The sequence below is a fragment of the Chelmon rostratus genome, chromosome 6, assembly GCF_017976325.1.
Source record: "Chelmon rostratus isolate fCheRos1 chromosome 6, fCheRos1.pri, whole genome shotgun sequence".
NCBI lineage: Eukaryota > Metazoa > Chordata > Actinopteri > Chaetodontiformes > Chaetodontidae > Chelmon > Chelmon rostratus.
The window spans coordinates 16,617,608-16,637,929 of NC_055663.1; the positions used below are offsets into that span (position 1 = coordinate 16,617,608).

At 44.5% G+C, this 20,322-nt stretch overlaps 1 protein-coding gene across 2 annotated transcripts in view; it reads right to left on the reverse strand.

The window, feature by feature from the left end:
* Positions 1-19,955, reverse strand: part of tln2b (talin 2b) — a 47,872-nt gene extending 27,917 nt beyond the window's left edge. For both annotated transcript variants that reach the window (XM_041938228.1, XM_041938229.1), the window contains exons 1-20: positions 19,820-19,955; positions 19,642-19,739; positions 19,329-19,458; positions 18,479-18,634; positions 17,809-17,951; positions 12,213-12,340; positions 11,838-11,901; positions 11,543-11,647; positions 9,489-9,644; positions 8,626-8,727; positions 8,440-8,516; positions 7,035-7,218; positions 6,402-6,515; positions 5,880-5,988; positions 5,000-5,208; positions 4,703-4,801; positions 3,932-4,099; positions 3,300-3,594; positions 885-1,051; positions 70-198 (exon numbers count right to left, since the gene is read on the reverse strand). In XM_041938228.1, coding sequence (XP_041794162.1) covers positions 70-198; positions 885-1,051; positions 3,300-3,594; positions 3,932-4,099; positions 4,703-4,801; positions 5,000-5,208; positions 5,880-5,988; positions 6,402-6,515; positions 7,035-7,218; positions 8,440-8,516; positions 8,626-8,727; positions 9,489-9,644; positions 11,543-11,647; positions 11,838-11,901; positions 12,213-12,340; positions 17,809-17,951; positions 18,479-18,634; positions 19,329-19,458; positions 19,642-19,739; positions 19,820-19,955 — 2,769 coding nt within the window. The remainder of the gene's footprint in view (positions 1-69; positions 199-884; positions 1,052-3,299; positions 3,595-3,931; positions 4,100-4,702; positions 4,802-4,999; positions 5,209-5,879; positions 5,989-6,401; positions 6,516-7,034; positions 7,219-8,439; positions 8,517-8,625; positions 8,728-9,488; positions 9,645-11,542; positions 11,648-11,837; positions 11,902-12,212; positions 12,341-17,808; positions 17,952-18,478; positions 18,635-19,328; positions 19,459-19,641; positions 19,740-19,819) is intronic.
* Between the last annotated feature and the right edge of the window lie 367 nt (positions 19,956-20,322).

Below are 20,322 nucleotides of genomic sequence, written 5' to 3' on the forward strand. Positions count from 1 at the left end.
GAGGAGAGTTGTGCTTTGATCAAGGTCAAACAACACGTAGATGACAACATGTGCACTCTCATGACTCACCTCCAGCCTGTTGACCAGCTTTTTCTTTATGGCGTTCTGAGCTGCAGCGTTCGTGGCCACACGCAGCCCCTCAGCTGCCTCTCTGAGCCTCTGCTGCTGGTCCTCGTTCTCTGGATAGGCAGCCGCCCCCTGTGAGCACATAAACGCACAACACACATATGACCATGACACAGGCGCACGTATGACAATGACCATCAGAGCTGTGCAACAAAAGTTTAACTTATACCCGTTGTACAATAGATGCAAAGGAGCACTCAGCTGTGTGCTTTCTGACAGTTTCCAAGGAAACCGTGAGTGCCAGATTCCCACTTCCTCTTGGATAATGGCAGTGATGTGGTGATTAATGTGTCACAGATCAAAAACATCCAACGTGCCATAAGCAGCGTTTCACTTGCCTGGGTATTTCACACTGATAATATCCTGCTCGACAGTGCCAGGGGCTTATTAAGAGCCACGGATGCTGCACCCTTTTATTTTGGATGTGAAATGGATGCTGGTAGCTAGTGCATGCAGTAATGCAAAAATGTGTATTCTATCAAATTAAAGCATTTCAGTTTGGTTCATCTTTTAAGATTGCTTTTAGTGTGACATGCAAGAACCTCATGGCAGCGATGGAAAAAGGAAAAGCTGAATAAAGTGCACAATATCAACGGTTGTGGATCGAGCTGATTAAAATAATGAGCAATGTGCCTTCTGTATTAATTGATAATAATAATAAAAAACATGTTGAAATATTTTTGTAAATTATGATGCAAGCAAACAATCAGTCCTATTTATTGCATTACACTGCGAGAGTAAAGGTGTTGCACTCTTACCTTAGCAGCCTCCACCATCCGAGCTGTGGCATCAGCCAGGAGTTTGGCTGCAGCCAGCAATTTCTTGGAGTTGTCAACATCAACTTCGGCCTCCGCGTCAGATCTCATGGCGTTGACCAGGTCAGAGGTGGCCTGGGCTAACACCCTGGCCTGACGCACCATCTCACCTGTTCACACATACAGACATGCAGTATGTTAGTCCACAGCGACCCCCCCACATTAAACAGATTATCCACTAGGATAGCAGCAGAAGGCAAAGCTGATTTGGTGTTTGCCCAGCTACATTTGTTTTTGCTTTTCTTGCTTTTCTCTTGTGCAGATTTCTGTAGATTTGTATCCAACAGTGAGATCTTTTGGAAAGTGATGGTTTCAGAGTTGTAGTCATCCGTTTAGCCATTACAATGGAGGATGCGTTCCCTATGATGAGGAAATCCCAAACAAACCAAGACAAACAGCAGTACTCCTCAAATTATGTCAGGTCAGTAATGTATTAGTGTGGCTGGCTGGTCCCTAACACATGCTTTTACTTTAACAGCCAATGGCACGTCATTGGTACTGATACATGCGGTTGTGAAAGAAGTATTCTGTTAGAAGTAAAAAGGGTATGTATTGATACCCAATAAACTTAAAGTATTGAAACTAAAAGTATTCATTATGTTGAATGGATCATTAGTGTTATTTATATTATAGGGATATTATCAGTGATGCAGCATTTTCGTTGTGGTGAGTCAAGGTGATTTTGCGTAGTTTAATGAGTGAAAACCTTCAAATTTATGAAGACATCTTGAAACAGAATCACAAAAGCCATATCTTGCAGTGCAGTCTGAATATTTCAACCTGTTTCCAATTTAAATGTTTCTAAACATTTCTAGAAATGAACCTGGACCTAAATAAGAAAAAAAGCAGAAGTAAAAGTATTTAAACAAACTGATTTCAGAACATCTAAAAATGAGTTGAAATATGCCAACTAGATCTAGAAATTCAAACCTAGATTTCAGATTATAATGATGCAAAAAGCCAGTGCCTCCACCTGTTAGAAACAATGCAGTGAAGAAAAAAGACAGTATTTCCTCTGAAATGTAGTGACGTAGGAGCATAAAGCAGGAAAAAATGGAAATACTCAGGGAAAGTACAAGTACCTTAAAACTGTACAGCAACAGTAACAAGTACTGTCAGTACAGTACTTGACTAAATGTACTTAGTTACATTTTACAACTTTACATGTGCATCAAACGTGTGTGTGATATGGCTCAAGTCTTATATGGGTAATTTTATAATGCTATGCCAGGACATGTATGTTGTGAAATATCATTTGTTTTGGATAGTATGAGATAAAAGAAGCCATGGGAATGTCTATTTTTGGCGAATCCAGTGACTTAATTACCAAAAAAAGCAAAGATAAATCATCTAACTGATGCAAAAAATCCTGCACACCCAATGTTGAGTTAAAGCAGTCCTGCACTCTCATCTGCAGCACTGTCCACAATGGCCGACACAGCCAGAGATATGAAAGGGATAAATATTTCAGTGGACACAGCGTGACAGTTGATGAATTAACAGAATCTCATATTACATATCATCATATCACCAAACCCTTGTGCACCTCGAAGACATTCCTGTTCACTGTCCCAGCCTCGCGGAGACAAATCATTGTTTTCACCTTCATGAACTTTTATGGCTGACGGTTTCCAGTGAGTCATCCCCTCTCACACAAATGAAAGTCTTTGGAATATATGTAACATCTCCCCACACACCTGCTATAAAAAGCTGTGTTTCCCAAACACCCACCTCCAGCTCGAAATAACTCAGCCAGAGAAGTGTATGAAAGACAAGACACCCAGGTGCTTTACAACCTACACCCAGCAGCCTCGGGAAGCAGCCGACACACTGTATGCAGAATGAACTCGAATTTATTGAATGCTGATCTATAGCTGCGGGTTTTCCTTTTTGTTTTTTTTTTCTTGCTGATTTATAGAAGGTAAAATGTTTGTCCTTCCAAAAATGGCCATGTCATGTGTTTCCTTTTAAGTTTCAAAGCCTCCCTGATGCTGATTGAGACCAGATTGAGAGCTCTGTAGTGGTTTTGGATGACATGTTTCCTACAACCCCTTGAGAAATGGCTGGGGTTGGAAATTCTTCAGCCTCATGGCTCGAACCATAACAAATAGCCTGAGCTTTGAAAATGTCTCAACAGGGTTTTGTAGCTCACTTAACATGGACACAAATATGGATAATATCTTAAAGCCCCCTTATGCAGTCAAAACACGAGAACAAATGAAAGCAGATATTCATTAAAGATCCTGATTTATTACCATTTAGTCCTTGTTGTGAGCAAACAGCTTTAATTAACAGCATTTTTAGAAAGCTTCACTCCCGCAACATCCTCTAGCCTCCAGCGCTTCTTTCCACACTCACCGGCATCACCCATGGAGGTGAAAATGTTTTCTGTCACATTCATGATCGTGTCCGTGGCCTGGTCGTAGCGTCCGATGGGCTCGCCGCAGCTGGCGTAGTGGCGGACGTGCTGCAGCAGGTCGCTGAGGGCCTGGCTCACCACGCCGGCTGCTGCCCCGACTTGCTTCAGCAGCTCGCCATCGTCGCTGGCCGAGCGGCAAGACTTGACACAGGTTTCCACGGAGCGGTCCACCAGTTTGCCTGCCTCAACAAGCTGCTCCTGACACACTGGGGAGCTGATGGTGGGGCTCACCACCTGCGCCAAGCACAGTCGTTGGCAGAGAGGCGAACGAATTACAAGAGGTGAACGCTATTATGATATCAGACAGGCTACATCCGCGGTAATTCTTATTTCATCTCACTGAGAGCATGAAGAAAACAGGTATTTATCAGAAAAAACACTTATTTTGCTCATGATTTGACACAAAGACCTGTTTTTGAATTAAAAAAAAGTTAAATATTGCACTTTTCCATGATAAACTGCAAGTCTTAAACAATGGCCAGTGTCATGCATTCTGCTTGGCTGATTTCCTGCATGTCGTTATGTCCTTTACCCACTTGCCTACCGAGATGTGTAAGTTTTAGATTAGTACCTTGGTGCAGGCAACCAGCTGCGAGGTGGACAGGGCACACTGAGTGGCAGCTGCGATCACCCGGTTCTGCAATATGGTGTCCTCGGCCACCTGGGCCACGTTCTTGGCCTTCAGGACTAACATAGCAGCTGCATTGGCCACTGCTTTGGCCAGATTCATCAGGGTGTCCTGCAACATATTAATCAATGTCCTTCACTGAAACACAGCACAGCTGCGCACATGTGACTGTGGGGAGCAGGAAAGTAAATGTTTGGAACTCATTCTGTTCAGTTGATATAGTGTGAATACTGCACCTCTTAAGCACAAGGAATAGTGCAACAGTAATGCAGTGATTATGAATTTTAGGAGGTGAATAATGAATATCTGTTATTAAATAATGTGATCTTCATGTAGTAGAAGACTATTGGTCATGAGATGAAGAATACAGATGTTATATAAGCCCTCTTCTTCAGGCATTAACACTAAAGTTAGTGGTGTCAAGGCTGTGAGACGACATCTAGGAAATAAAAGATGTGTATGTGGAAGGTAAACGAGGCAGATAGTGAAGGCTACAGATCAATGGATCTTTGAGGGACTGTATTGTCATTTTACTACTAAAAGCTCCTCCTGACGCTTTGTTATAAAAATCAACATCATCTCAGTCTAATAATAAAACCTGACGTGATTACATAAGTGTGTACTGGCATTTTTAAAGGGGGGCTGAGATTCTGAGTGTGTGTCTTCCTGTTTGGCCAGCAGTGTCATAGGAACAGCGAGTGGGCGGCGTCCAACCTGGAACTTCTCATCGGTCTCGCCCTCCCCCATGTGACGGAGCAGGTCCCCGCTGGCCTGTCCGATGCTTCCTGCCGCAGTCAGCACCGTCTGCCTGGGCTGCACGAGGATGACATCACCACATTCATTACACCGGCCCGGCCTGCTCTCAGACAGGCCCAAGAATTATCTAAAACAGACTTCTGGATCAAAAAACATCATCACTGGGACAGTTCAGCGCCGCTTGTGGCTTTGTGGCTACCGGGATTACAGCGGAGGATAAAGCTAAGTCAGTACAAAAACCAGCGGGCGTCTCACCTCGGCGGCTGCAGGCTCAACAGATCGGAGCAGATCTGACACAGCTCCCGCCAGCATCCGGGCAGCACCCATGAGCTTGTGTCCGCTGCCCACCTCATCGTCCATTAACGCCGCCAGCAGCTTGACACCCTTAGACATCTCCGTGAGGTTGGAGGAGATGGTGGTGATGGCGCAGCCCACCGCCGTGTAGTCGGTTTCTGTGGGCTCACCTGCGGAGGATGGATGGGCGTCATTATTGCAAGCCACACCTCTGCCGTGCATCTCAATTTGCCGTGCTGCAGTCACGTCGATTTAGCTAATCCACGGGGCAGCTCGCGTGTCACATGCTTTAACACACACATCAGTGTCAGCGTCATAATTAGAGCCCATTTGAAATGGTTCCACGGAGATGAGCACGTTGATGGAGCAAGTGGCCGTGAAGAAGAAAAACTTTGTAATGGATAGTGAGGGGAGTATAAGTGCAACCAAACAGATGGCGAGGTAAGATTAAAACCCTGCAAAAGGCAGGCAGGAACTTGACTGGCATTGTGCCAAGCAACACGGGGAGCAGAGAGAGAGAGACACTGGCAGTAAGCTGAGGTTCAGGACAACAAGTTCAAGATTTATTTATCAGTGGAAATGTTTATTAGGGAAATATCAAGCGAATGCACCTTTGTTTAAAAGAGCATCATCACTGACCTGGAAAACATGTTTATTGATTCCCACCTTGGGGTTACAATAACGTAAAGATAAACAATATTTTTAATAACAGGGCAATTTCCTTTAGAGCTTTGTCCAGCCCGGACTTCATAAAGCGGAAAGCTGGTGCAGAAATAAATGAAACCTGAAAACGATAGCGTGTTCCATCTTTTAGCTGTTTAGTATTCTCCTGGGCACTCACCTGCAGTGAGATTGACCACAGATGCCGTTCCAGCGGTGATGGCATCAACTTGAGAGTGGATTTCATGTTTGGATTCATCCACTTTGTTCTGAACCCAAACCCTGGATGCCTTTCGGTGGAGGAGGGAAAGGAGAGCTATTGGCTTTCATCACAGTGGGTGATTTTCAGCTCATATAAACTTTCTCGTGCAGGATTAAAGGACTAGGGCTGTACAACACCTACAGCTTTGGAAATGCTCGAGCATTAAATACAGCCTCCATATTTACAGTCGGTTCTATATCCTAATTATATTTGAGAAATATGATGGACTTTGATGTGCTGCGATTTTTTAATTCCATCGAATCTGTCTTTGCTTTGCAAAACCAGAGGCTGTAATATCAGAAAGCACACATTCATGAGCTCGAGAAGCGGAACTGGAGCCGCTTTAAATGATGGGATGTGGAGGAGTATTGTACATATCCATGCTGCATCTAGCCTAAGATATTTTTAAAAAACTGTGGAGTAAGTAGAAAAGAGACTTACCAAGTCGTGGCCCAGGGGAGGCAGATTATCTACATTCCCCAGGTCAGCCTGAGCCTGCTGCACAGCCTGCATGCTGCTGTTGATGGTCCCCATGAGGGCCTGCTGGGCCAGACTCTGGACAATAAGAAACAACAGAGACACACAGTGTGCGAATGACTAAACAAGAGCAATCTAGGTACACGATATGCATTGCGTGTAGATGCAAAGCTGTGAAACTCTCTTCTAATCTAACGTCTATAAACCGCAGGAGACAGACGGGCTTTTAGTGTGAGTACGAGGAACTTTTCTTTCTCTCTCTCGCTCATAGCCCTTTTCGTATTGTTCACTGTGGTTCACGGCTGACAGCAGAGACCACAAGCAATACTTCAAATGCTGCACGTCAGATTTACATAAAAAATGGGAGAGCGGTCTCAACACTGTGTTCTGATGTTTAAAAGAAATTGAGCCATTATATTGAGCTGTCATTATCTCATCCCCTCTGTCATTTTTTTGGTTCACACACAGTATTTTAATTGCACAGATTGGCCCAAGGTTGCATGCTACAATTTCATGTCAAAATATGGTGACACGAGCGGAATGCGCTAGTTGTCCAGGACACTATATTTGCTCGCAAGTGAAAATGCTCTCACTCACCAGTGGGGGCATGTGTCCTCTGTGCATCTGTCCTGTGGTGATCTGCTGCTGCGCAGAGGGCATGGTGCCCACATTGAAGGTGTCAGGGCCGCCAATAGACCCAGACCGAATTATACCAGGAAGTGCTACTGAGCCGTGCTCCACACGACCCACCCGGTTGAACTGCTGCTGCAAAATTGTGGACCTTGCACAGGAGAAAAAGAGACGGGAAGCGGATGAATTTCATAATTAAACACACTTAAATCACAAAGTTGTTTCATCGCGTGTGCATAGTAAACATGCACACACAGGATGCATGCAGACACATTCGAATGTGTGACCTTCTGGTTATGTGGAAAACTGAGGATGTGAATGCAAATGTTGCATTAACAGCTTTATTTAGGGTCAGTGGCTGTATATTGATGTTCATGGTGCTTTTCATATGATCTATACTTATGAAAACCTTATTTTAGGTTAATTGCCCATTTGTCTCTACAGGATCATTGTACATTGTAAGCTAACTTATGGAGGTGTTTTACAGATGACTATTTTTTTGAGGTACTTATGAGTGGATCATTCAATCCTGCTAATTGTTCCAGCTGATAATGCAACTGTTACAAAATCATAATTAAAACAATTATCATGCTAACAACTGCTCCCACAGTGAGCAGGCATTGTCAGAAAGAATAATGTACGGAAAAATGTCTGTTTTCCTGCCCAGCTCAACAGATGCTCCTGACTCCATTGGTTAATTATGGCTTGTTTTGAGAGGCAGCAATTATGTTTTTGTGCTGAGAACCACAACATGAGTCAATTGGCCCATAAGCGGCGGGAATATGATGCCCCATTCTGCTAGAGAGTGGTTTCACTCAGAGCCATGTGGATTTCCAGTGACAACAAATTTCCAGGCTCTGCGTGATAGAGCCCTGGTCCATCAGCATTACCTTCATTTCCGTCAGTCACTACGCTAGAACGGGAAAATCAAGAGAGACGGCAACCAACTGAGAGATAAGAGTTAGCGAATAAAGCAGCTTCCGACGAGATGATATCTTAACCTGCGTGATGTCTTCACTTCCAAATGATGCTGCTTTCTCTTAGAAAATACGATGATAATTAAGTGGCTTCACCCTGAGGCAGGTTTTGTGTTTAGGTTTGCAAAAACAAAAATCACCCGAGGAAGCAATTCAAGAAATTGTATTCTGGACTATTGAGAGTGGTGTTAGTGTTATTTTGAAATTCAACGTGCTGTTTTCGTGTTTCATTCTAACGTTACCTCTCACGGGGCCGCGATGCTGAGCAGGCAGAAACGTAATTACAAGCACAATTAAACAGTGAGGTTTAAATTCATGGAGAATAGCTAGACGGCGTCGGCTCAGTCAGAACGGTCAGCGTGCAACACAGTGGATAAAACATGAGTGCCGCTCACTTCTTCGGGGAAACCGATTCCTCCAGCATGGTGGATTCCTCGTCTCCCTCCAGGCCGAAACGGTCCTTACTCTGCTTCTGTTAAAAGAAGAGCAACAGTTGCGGCGCACAGTGCAGGCGAAATGTATGGAGAATTAGATGTATGTTGTGTTTATTGAAAGTTTACATTCAATTTTTAATGACTTGCCTTTTTGAGAATGATATCAATGTAGCCTGCAATAAGCTGGGATATCTGCTCTCCCTCTGTAGTCTGGACAGAGTAGTAACTCTCCTGGTACTCTCCGAAATCCTTTGGAATGCATTGAAGACAGCAGAGAATCAGGGCAAACTATTCCAACATCTATCTCGCATTGATTAAATACATAATAAGATCCTTACAGTGTGTTCACAGACAAAAAAATGCCTTACTGGTTGAGCTTCTTGGCAACACCTTCATTATTCCTTCCCTTAGTGAAAAGAAAAATTGACTGGCTGCTGTGGCGCACCCTATTCCTCCAAAGAGCTGATTAAAAATTACATGTAGCCAATCTCAAAACCCACTTCAAAGCATTCTGCACCAACTCAAGGGTGAATATTCTTAGTTTAAATCAATGTTGGCAAATATACCTTGGAGTATTTTAAAAATTTGCATAATCTATTAATCTTTAAATGGAGTGCTGCTTTCCAGTATGGGAGGAAAACAGACAGTACTGTTGCCAACAGCTGGTAAAGAAAATTGAAAAAGCTTTCAGATAAATAATACATCCAAATTCTGCACATTCTTCCCCGGGCATCTATTGTTAACTCCAGATGAAATAGCTGGCTAGCACGCTGAAAATATTGAATATTGGGGAGTCTGAGGTCTCAATAATTTCTAGGATGCTGTTTGTGAAAATGAAAACTTGGGGGGGGGGGGGGGGGGGGGGGGGGGGTGGAGATTGAAAATGTGATGCAGAGCTGTGTAAATCACACTATGCACAGAATAAGTGAACATGTGCACAGGATCAGGAGTGTGTAACATCTGACTCTCTAAGTAACGCTGAGGACTTGATGCAGAGAGGCACACAGTACCAGGGTGAAGCTCTTGGGGGAGGCAGCCCATCTCTTGACTGTTGTCAGAGGCCACTCCTGCACCACATCCTTCGTCTTCTCATCCACTCGCATCACTGACTCTTTGGTTATCCCCAGCAGCCGCGGGACCAGCTTATTTTTACCCTTCATCTTTTCCTGTCAGATACGGAAACATCAGACAACATTTAGTCGGCGCTAAACACCTACACAGGTGATTCATTCAAGGCGGCAAAATCGTTGTGCCGTTCTGCCGGTGCTGTTGTTCCGCACATGCCGTGTCCGCGGCTCAAAAGCCCCGAATGGAGGAGGAGAAGGGGCAGCTGTGAACTGACCCAGCAGAGTTCAGGCTTATTTAACCGCTGCTTTATTGAACAGGGTCTCCACAGGCTTTAGTCACTGTCAGCACAGCAGCATGGTGCTTCCAGCAGCTCTCTGCCTGACCAGCTCCAGTGCCCTCCACTCTCTGCCCACTGCAAATCTATTACAGCTCACTTCAGAGACTGAGCCTACACTTGGCGCCCCTCCAGGGGTACAGAGGACGACACAGAAATTAGCGGTTTGTAGAGACGGGGGAGTTCAAAATACGTACATTTTGTGTCTCCGGGCTATTGTTTGTTTTTTTTTATCACTGGGTCAGAACGGAGAGCTGTGAGAATCGCACAAAGGCCAATAAGTGGAACTGCTTCCAGGTTCAGGGCACTTAAACACAAGGGCAGATAACATTATCCAAGTGTTCACGATATCTTCACACAAAGTTTTATTAAAAGCTTCCATTGTTTCAGGTTAAGTTACTTCGACGTCATAATTATCAAGGCTGCATTCAAGCAGGAAGTCAGACTTTCTAATCTGAAGTGGGCAGCTGAGGTATTACATCATTTCAAATGGTTTAACCTTGATCACTGTTGGGGAAAACCTGCTTATGCGAAAGATCACAACAGAAACGGGGCTTTATAGAGTAAACACCTGCATGCATGGCTGCAGCAAACACAAACACACACACACACACACACACTTATTTACTTTGCATGTACAGTAAAAGTTTACAGCAATCGGGGACTTGCCAACCGAGAACCTGCAGTGATTAAAGCCCGACGGACGAGAAGTGGAAGGTTACAACAAACTCTCAGATGAGCCTCAACAAAGCCAGGTCTGTGCTTTTGCCTTTGCTAGCATTAGAGGAGAGTGCAGCTGGAGTGAATTATTTAACAGAGTCTTGAAATCTCCATCGCTACATCTCCTCATCGAACACGCACTCTTCCACACACACACAGAAAGATGATCTGAACCCTGCAGTCTGCTTTAACTAACATTCCATTTATCGTCCATTAAGGCCCCTGCAGACGACTGCACTCCTCTTTTTTCCCCCCATTCTTTCCTGCAAGTTCGGAACCAAATGGGCTGCTGTCCGAGAGCTCTTATAATACCTGCTGGTGTGACTTCATCCCATTCTCATGCCGCACTTCCATTCCACTTTTGTGATCGCCAAAGCAGAACAGAACAGAATTGCTATTGTCACGAGTGTTTCCCGGCTGGACTGCAAACGCACAGGATTCCACTCTGAAGCCTCTGACTTGTTGTGATAATGGGGCTTCTGGTGTTTTTAACAGGCTTTCATACCTGTTTGACGGCGCAGCTTTCTAATGCCACTCATTAGCACAGAAGCATTACGGTTTCCTGTAACCACATGTAATGTCAAAGTGATTATTACCGGAACATTCTGATTTTGTTCTCATGCGTCCCTCATTTGTGTCAATTCCGGTAACGCTGCACAGTAATTTGTGTGGCGACCATCTTCAAACGTGGCAACATTTATGGTTTTACCATTCGTCATTTGACTGCATGCGTCATGTTGCTGCATTTCAAGGTCTCATGCAATAAACTTGAGTACAATGTCACCATAACTGATAGAAATGATGATCGGAGAACAGGATGTAAATTGTAATTAGCCTTTAAAGGCAGAAGCATGTGAGCTTTTGGTCTGCTGTGCTTTGAAGATTCATTTTCACTAATGCATCTCTTTACTGGTGTGAACTGTCATGGTTCTTTCCTCTTACCTTCACCAGGAAGAAGGACACTCCATAGGTCTGCAGGGACCTGGCGAGCTTCACGTACTTCACTTTCGCCTCGATCTCTGTCATCTCTCCGCAGTTTTTATGCTCCTGGACAAACGGCATCAGTTACGTCTCCACCCCCTTAGACCAATCGTTACACATGTTACGTTACATGATCTACATGTTTTGAATTTATGCCTCAGCAGAGAACAAATTACTATAATTCCCATGGGCCACCCGCAGTTTCACACACAGTATTTTCTTTAAGTGCAACACTCGAGCAATGTAATGTACATACTTGGAATATTTTCTTCTCGGATCCTCTCTGCTTGATGTACTCTTTGGGAAGGAACTCCTTCAGGCTATGGAGATAAATGACATTTTTATATGGTTACCCTTTAGAGCTACAGGCATTTCCTTCTCTGTTAACATACCTCTGCATATGAGGTCATTCTTGTCCTACTGCCTACATGTCAGAAAACAGTTGTAACAGCTGACATCACCCCTGCGCTTTCCACTGGAGGAAATCCCTGAAGCAACAGCCTGTGCTGAAGCAGGAGATAACCACTACATAGCCGCAGCTGTGAACTGAACATATGAAAGCCCAACGTGGCGTACAGAGCTATTGTGAATGTTGGTGTTAATGCATGTTTTTTCGATTGGAAAAGCTTACTCCAGGAATCCGGGCTTATGTTTGTGCTCCACGTGGGGTCCGAACTGGATCTGGGCCTGGATCCCTGCAAACTCGCAGGCTTTATCAAAGGAGACGGGGTGGGATCCATTCAATATATCATCCCTAGCCTGGAGGAGACATGATGAGCGGGAGAGAGGAAAATGGGTGGGGGGTGAGTGAAAGGCAGAAGCACAAATCCAGGAAATGGACAGAACTACAAAGGCACGGGAATTATCCAAAATTCACCCAACAGAGCACCATGATGAGCACTTCATTGTGTGCTTTGAATGCAGTGTGGCTTCAGAGAGCATGTCTTTTAAGTGAATGACTAAATGTATTTCTAGAGCCGGGACATCATAACTGAGACTCATCCACACAGGGGAGCCAGATAAGATTTGTTTGTGACAATAAAAGCCATTCTGCTGGCTTTCAGATGTAGCAGCTCCAACAATTCGTCATCACAGCCCATTACGTGTTATTAAAAAGGAAAACACATTACACAAATGCATCAGTCTTTCACAATACCCCATCTGCATTACAGAATGGTGCTCAATATGTTGGTAAGAAATCTTAAAAAATGTTTATTTTTTCCCACTGAGGGAAAAAAAAAAGAAAAAGAAAAAGCCTGTTTGGTGCTGCTGAGACATCACTTATATTTCAATGCGTTTTCAGCCGGGCTGTCTACATTATCTTCACCATTAAGGTAGATGGAAAGGGAGAAGCCTTTGTTGACATCTTTCAAATGATTGTCAGTGTGTGCCGTTTTCTCCAGGGGGCAGTCAGCCCTGCATCTCTCTCGGCCTTCCCTCACTCCCCCTTTCTCGTTCGCTGCTGCAAAATTAATGGCTCCAAAAGCTGAGGGGCCTTGCCGACAGTGAGAAAGGCTCCATCGGTGCTTTTAGCATTAGCGTAACGGCGCGCGGCGTGGACTCGACCCATTCTTACGTCCCATTACATCAATGAAAAACCAAGCAGCAGCTTACTGCTGTAATGAGCGCAACAATCTCCTCCGCTCACAATCACGCCCTTTCCCCAGTGCAATTCACAGCGGAGTGCATAAGCTCTTACTGAATAAAAGAAGACACTCTAAAATTAGCCCTCACACATGCCATTCACCCTGCTACACACTGTTCACAAGATGATACTGTTGTGAGGCAAGACGAGACGGGATGTAAAAGTTTAAAAGTTTAACGCAAGTATTTCCTGGTGGATGCAGATTGGTTATAGAGAATAATGAATTTTCCAGAGGGCCCCAGTTATGGAGGGAAAGTATTCAGTGATGGCTTGCATTAAGTTTATAATTTGTCCCACAGCTACACACAGAATATAGCAGATGTGGATAAAAAGCAACACAAAAAGTGCTTAACATAAAAGCAAATAATAACAGAAATGATAAAACAATAAAACCAAGGAAAATGAAATAAAAACAACAAAATAAAGCAGAATTAAAACAGCAGGATAAGACAAGATGAAACAGACTCATGTAAAAAAAAAAAAAAGACACTTCAGGAGGAAGCAATGCTAAAAAGATGTGTCTTGAGATTTTGTTTGAAGGTGTCAACAGAGTAAGAAGCCCTGAGATCTTCAGGGAGGCTGTTCCAGAGTTCAGTATGTTTTTATCATGTGTTCATCCTAGTCATGTGCTGTGTATATAAATATGGTGTCAGAAACCTGGACAAGCCTATCCTGGTTCTGAGAAGCTCAGATGTGCAAGCTGGCGCTCTCTGATAGAAACCAGCAGACTGCTGGATGTAAAAACCTGATACAGATTTGCAGATGTGTCATCAACTGGACTTCCCAGATAACGGTCAGTAAAACAAATGATACGATAAAAGAAAAGGAAAGTGTAACACCGGTAATGCAAAGGATGCATGTTATCAGCCGTTGCTCTCTTCCTCTATTACTGGTAATATGGTGAGGGAGCCAATATCCAGCAGGGCTGTAAACGCAACAGTGGCCAGGCAGCCAGAAACCCAAGTGGGTCCGGAAATGATGGTTGACACAAAGATGATCAACAATCTGGATGCTAGTCTCTGAGAAGCCGATGTAAATAGCCAGTTTCTCTATGTTTCATGTAAGTATTATGTCCTATTTTCGTCAATAAAGTGGTCATTTTTGGCAAATGTCTGAAAATGGCTTTGCTCTTTGATGAGTCAGCAAAGTGAGAAGGGTCAGGTTATAATGTGATTGCTGCATGTGCTCCATATGATCAAAAACAGATTAAGAATAATAATTAATTAACAGGACACACAGCACATCAAAATACTCATTGCTTGCATTGCATTGCTATTATAGGCATGCTATTGTGATTATATGGTAACTACATACAGTGCAGTAAAGTTTACTAATTGGCTGAGTCATTATAAATCAATCGTCACACCTCAGATTAAGCAGTCATTTTACAGGGACGCGTCTCTGCTTGCCGTACAATAAGACCTGGCCATACAATTCCGCCATGAGCGTCAACAGACAAGACAGTGGAGACAGACCCTGAATTTCTCATAGCTTATATGGAAAGTGATACAGGCGTTGGTTCTGGGACATTTTAATAGAGCTGCATGAGTGGAAGTGAAGCACAAGACATCAGAAGCTGTGACACATACAGCCTGAGGCAACAACACTGAGGTCAACTAGTCCACCACGGCCCAGCAGAGCCCACAGAGTATAACACAGCCTTAAAAATAAATGCTGACATAGGGAATGCACACGGTGCTCCATCAGCACGGCCTCTAATAAATCAGTGAGTGACGGGATATTGACCAGCTTCGTGAGCGAGACAACTCGTTCTGAAGACAAATCCTAAATGCTCAGGTTTGAAAAGATTCATTTAGGGCATCACGATGGCTCAGTTAGCTCCAGTCCCGTAACTGAACTGGACTTCAAATCCAACCTTCAGCCTATTTCTCTTCTATTTCTGCTTCGTTCATCCTTCAATGCAGCAAAACTGCTTCATAAGCTCTTAAAACACTATCACATGCGCTCAAAGAACTATAGCTGGGAAAAAAACATGATGTAATGAAACTACATTCTGCAGGACGGCAGGTCCTTGGCTGCATTGGATGCATATTATTTTGAAGACACACTGGTCATCTGTCCTTGCTTTGGACTGTGTCAGCAGCATCCTTTCAGAATCGACTAAAGTGAGCAAAACTAGACACAACAGAGCAGGACACACAGGGTGATGCTATTGCTACGCAGGTTTATCCTGGCCTTAACACAAATACATGACAGGGAGGGAGTGGCCGAGTAGTAAAGGAGATTAGTCTGTTACTGGCAGAGCTCCTGTTATGTGTGTGTGTGTGTGTGTGTGTGTGTGTGTGTGTGTGTGTGTGTGTGAGAGAGAGTGTGAGTGTGAGTGTAGGCGGCTTTTGAAATCATGGAAGCTTCAAATCATTAATAAATGTTTGAGATCATCGCCGGTTCGCAGGGTTGCTCTGTCAAAGAAATGCCAGCAATAATGTCATCAGCGGCACCATCTGAATCCAATAACTCAACGGCTTTCTGAGGATTGCAGGAACTGTGAACGTTGAAGGATGTTAAAGAGGGAAAACAGAGGGAGTAAAAAGCTATGTTTAAAAAAGAAGAAGAAGAAGAAGATGAAGAAGAAAAAAGCCTGGGGTATGTTCCATTTGGCTAAAGATCTCTCTTCTGGCTCTGTTTGGCCTTTTAAACACGGTGACAAATTAGAGCCGCTGCCATGTGAGGAGCCTCTGTGATCTGCCTGTGTAACAATCCGGGTGTGTGTCAGAGAGCGAACGAGGGAAAGACAGATGAGGAAGGGCAACAAAGAGGCAAAAGCAGGCGGGGGCAGGGGGGGCGGGGTTGTTATTGTGAAAGGAAATATGAGTCTGCGTTGAGAGGAGAGCATGATATGCACTGCGCCGCAATGTGTGCCAGGGCAGCAGGGTGGGGATGTGTGCGATTATGTCAGAATGTGTAGGAGATGGAGAGGGAGTGGAGACGGGTGAACTGGAAGGGAAGGAAACGGAGGGCAAGAAAAATAGAGGCGAAACAGGAACAGACAGATAGAAGGGAGGAGAGCGGCAGGAACAGGCAGGGAGGGTGGGCGGCAGGGTGGCTTTTATGAACAGACTCGGGGACTCCCAACACAGCAGGGATTGGAAAGATGAAGAGAGTCAAACATGAGGAACTATGTACATTTCACACATGGTATCTCTAAGTGAGTGCTGTTATTTCAGAGATTTTGGGTGGGAGGGCATGCAACAATCTTATTATTGGTGTGTGTCTTTTAAATAATATGCTACAGCCATTTCTGTGATTATATTAACTCTCCCATGCTCTCATAAGATACATCTGTGTGTGTGTGTGTGTGTGTGTGTGTGTGTGTGTGTGTGTGTGAGTCCAGGTGTCAGTGGGGAGCTCCCCTCCCCTGGCTGTAGGGGCTAATGTGAATGCAGTGATGTGTGCAGTGAGCAAACCCTGACTAGAGCCGTACTGGACTCAGCTGACCCCCCTGAAGGAACCCCCCTCGGTGTCAGCAGGGCTCCCTAGGTTTACAAAACTGGTAGAACTAGCACTGCTGAGTGTTCACACACACACACACACACACACACACACTCGCAGAGAGGCAGAGAAAGAAACTGACTCAGAAAACAGACACCGCCTCATCCAGACGTAACCCCACAAAGCCAAACTTCATCTCTCTCAGGCTGGATGCTGGACAAATCTGCAAACAACAGGAAGTGTTTCCATGCTGACGTGACTCACAGCCTCTGAAAACTCTTCACCCTCTTGCAGCAACTGCTATACTATCATATAGATAACCTCTTCAGCCTCTCTGACTCACTGCTCGGCCAGTCATTGTTCAAACCCACAGGATCTTTTTCTGAAGTTGCAGTGGGCATCCTGAAGCCTCCAAAGACTCAACGCCGTCCCACTGAGCAGTGCATTCATCCAATCGGGCATAGCATCTGTACACCATGCAATGTGCAGCCTACTTGGATTGATGTCAGTCTTGCCAAAATGCAAAGTAACAGCAGGATGATGTTGCAAAGCTAATCGCCGCTTTAAACCATCTCAAGGTTGGAGCCCATCAATGCATGATGGGGAAAAGAGGAGTGCGGTGGTGGGAAACCGAGAGGAGCTCAAAACTGTGCTAATCAATATTTTTTTATTAACAACGGCTCCAAAAACAATAAATAGTAGTATATTTAGTTTATTTAGTAACAATAAATATTACTATATTTTTATTATCTTAGTATGTTCATTCCTGGTATATTTTCTTTTTTATTGCATTTTAGTATATTTTTATAGCCTAATATATTTTATTTCTGGTATATTTTCTTTTTTATTGCATTTACACATATTTTTACTGCATGTTTAGTTTATTTTATAATTGAGGCCAATTACTTAGTCCCGTCTCTCTTTTAACATTTTAAACTAAAGCAACAACCCAAAAAACTGCAGGAGAGTTCATACGCCAGCCTGCTTGGGGCTCATTTTGCAAGTTGGGCTGCAACAGCAAAAAAAAAAAAAAAAGAAGAAAAAAGTGGGAGTACAGTACTCCCTCCTCTCTCTCTCCTCTGTTTTTGTTTTTTGCTACAACAGCATTAAAAGGCTTGTGTAATTGGTTTACCTGAACATAGAGCAGGTTTAGCTGGACGGGGTCCCGCGAGTCCACGTTCTGGTCCGAATAGAAGAACTTGCGCCTCAGCAGCAGCGTCTCGCTTTCCTCCACGCCCTGCTCTCTGAAAGTCCTGCTGTGGTCCAGCCAGTTCACTGCCCAATCAACACACAAACACATACACACACACACACACACACACACACAGTCTGTTACCACATGCGCCGACATGAGCAGACATTCACTTCACATGGCGGTTACCAGAGGAGGATGCCGAGGGTGAAACTAACAAGGGGTCTGATTCGAAAACGGCAGACCGGCAGACAGATGAGCAGGCAATCTATGAAATTATTCACAGGGAAGTGAAAAGCTGGACGGGGCATAAACAGCGTCATTTGCATGATTTTCTGCTGAGACGAAAGCCAGTTTTCCGCCAAAGTTGGAGGGTGATTTAGTTAAATTCACATGTTTCAGAATTTAATTGGTGTCCTCTGGGGGAAAGATAACAGTGGTAATTTCATTAAACTTTGATATGTCCACGCAATGAATTAGACTTGAGTGATAAAGCACATGTCTGGGCGATGGCGTTGAGTCAGATTCATTAATGTGCAAATAAGAAGCGGGCGCGAAGCCATCGAGATACCAACAACGCTTCTGGAGGCGACTGCGAGCTCGCACTCACAGTCATCATCCGTGTGGAGTTTGGCTTTCAGCTTTTCCATCTTCCTCTCATCGCGCAGCAGCAGCGTTCTGTCCTTCTTCAGCGTCCCCATTCCGTCCTCCTTCTTGTCCTCCGTCACCTCCTGAATGAGGGAGTACTCCTCGTAGTTGGTGATTCCTGAAAAGGGGCGAAAGTTAGCCGGGGGAGGGGAGGGTAAAAGGGGTGAGACGGCTCAAACCGGCATAATAACTAACGCTGTGATAGAGAAAAACGTTTCTGAAACTCTCTTGCACTCTCTCTCTCTCTCTCTTTTTTTATCTCGGCTTTGAAGCAGAAGTGAAGGGAAGCTGGTACAGAGCCAGCAAACTAAAATGGGAGCCGAGGAGGAGAAGAAGCCAAGCAGAAAGACCTACTCTAAACAAACATTTTCCAATAAAGCTATCTGCCAGACACACATCCCTCTCCTCTCCTCACCCAATTGAGCTTGATAGCAGCCCATTATAATTGAAATATACTGCTTGGGGAACACCTCTGTGACAGGCAAGGATGGCGCGGTGTGGCCCTGAGGAAGAACACTTCAGCATTTATTAGAAATAAGCTTGTTTAAGCTTGATAAATCATGTCCATTGTGCTCTAAACAAAAAGCGATTAGGGCTTTATCAAGCGTTCATGAAGGCGCCAAAGTGCTTAACAAATGCTGCTGCTGAAAAATGAATTTCAGAGCACGTAATAAGCCAGTGACACAACACAAGTCAGTATGAGGTCAAGTGGTATGCCTTGGACTAAAAATAAAACGCAGGATGAATAATTCAAGCGTCCGACAGTGGCTTGACAAGATTCATCTTAGCAGGACTCGAAGGCTATCACCTACCGATTCTGCTGCATATGGTGACGAGCAGCTCCCCGACCGTCTTGGAGTCATCCACCATGATTGTTTTAACTGCGCCGTCCAGCATTTTGATCTTTTGCGGCCTTTGCTTCTTCTTATACTCCAAGACATCCTGAGAAAACAGGAGAGGAAGCACAGTGACAACCACGACCCGGCCCGATCGCAAACTGCGGCCGCTCGCGGCGAAGCAGGGAGCCACAAACATCTCACCTCCCACTTGAAAATTTAAACCACCTTAAGAGATGGTAAGTGACACTGACAGCTCTCCACCCCTAACTATATGACTTAATCTTACTCCATTTCGCAGCATGTAGTAATCCAGGGTTCTTCCAGACTCCAGCCAGATTCCTTTCCTGGGATCGTCGTCAGATAGGAAGAGGCCGTAATCTGACGCTGAAACACAAAGTGAAACACATCATGTAAATGCCAACAGACCTCCGTCATGTAAATAACATTTTTCTGAGTCCACAGACCTTGGCCTGTCTGGGCTTCGGGGACTCTCTCTCTGATGATTCTGCAGGCGTCGTACACAGGCGTGGATGGTTCGAACTGCATCGTCTTCACCACGTTGCACTGGCGCACGCAGATCTTTAGCGACAAAGCCACCATCTTGGTGGGTAGAATAATGGCCTCACCGACCTACACACCTGGAAAACACAGAGGTCGACACATGGTGTAAGGCTCAGAGTTTGTGAAGTCAAATGATGCAAATAAATGATCTGTGCTACGGCCGGCGTCAACAGGTCGTTATTAAAATGTCATCTCGTACGACAATCGTGCTTGAGAGTGTGAAGAGGGAGCGTCAGAGGCAGAATACAACAACACAAAGTACAAAGCAAAATCCTTGCAATTACGTCATTGGACATTTTTACCTGTGAAAACTGAATGTGTGTTACGCCATACCCCCGCCCCAGCTGGCCCTCTTTCCCCCCTGCTGTTCGGACACCAAAGGGTTACTCGAGTGAAAGGCTCTGCC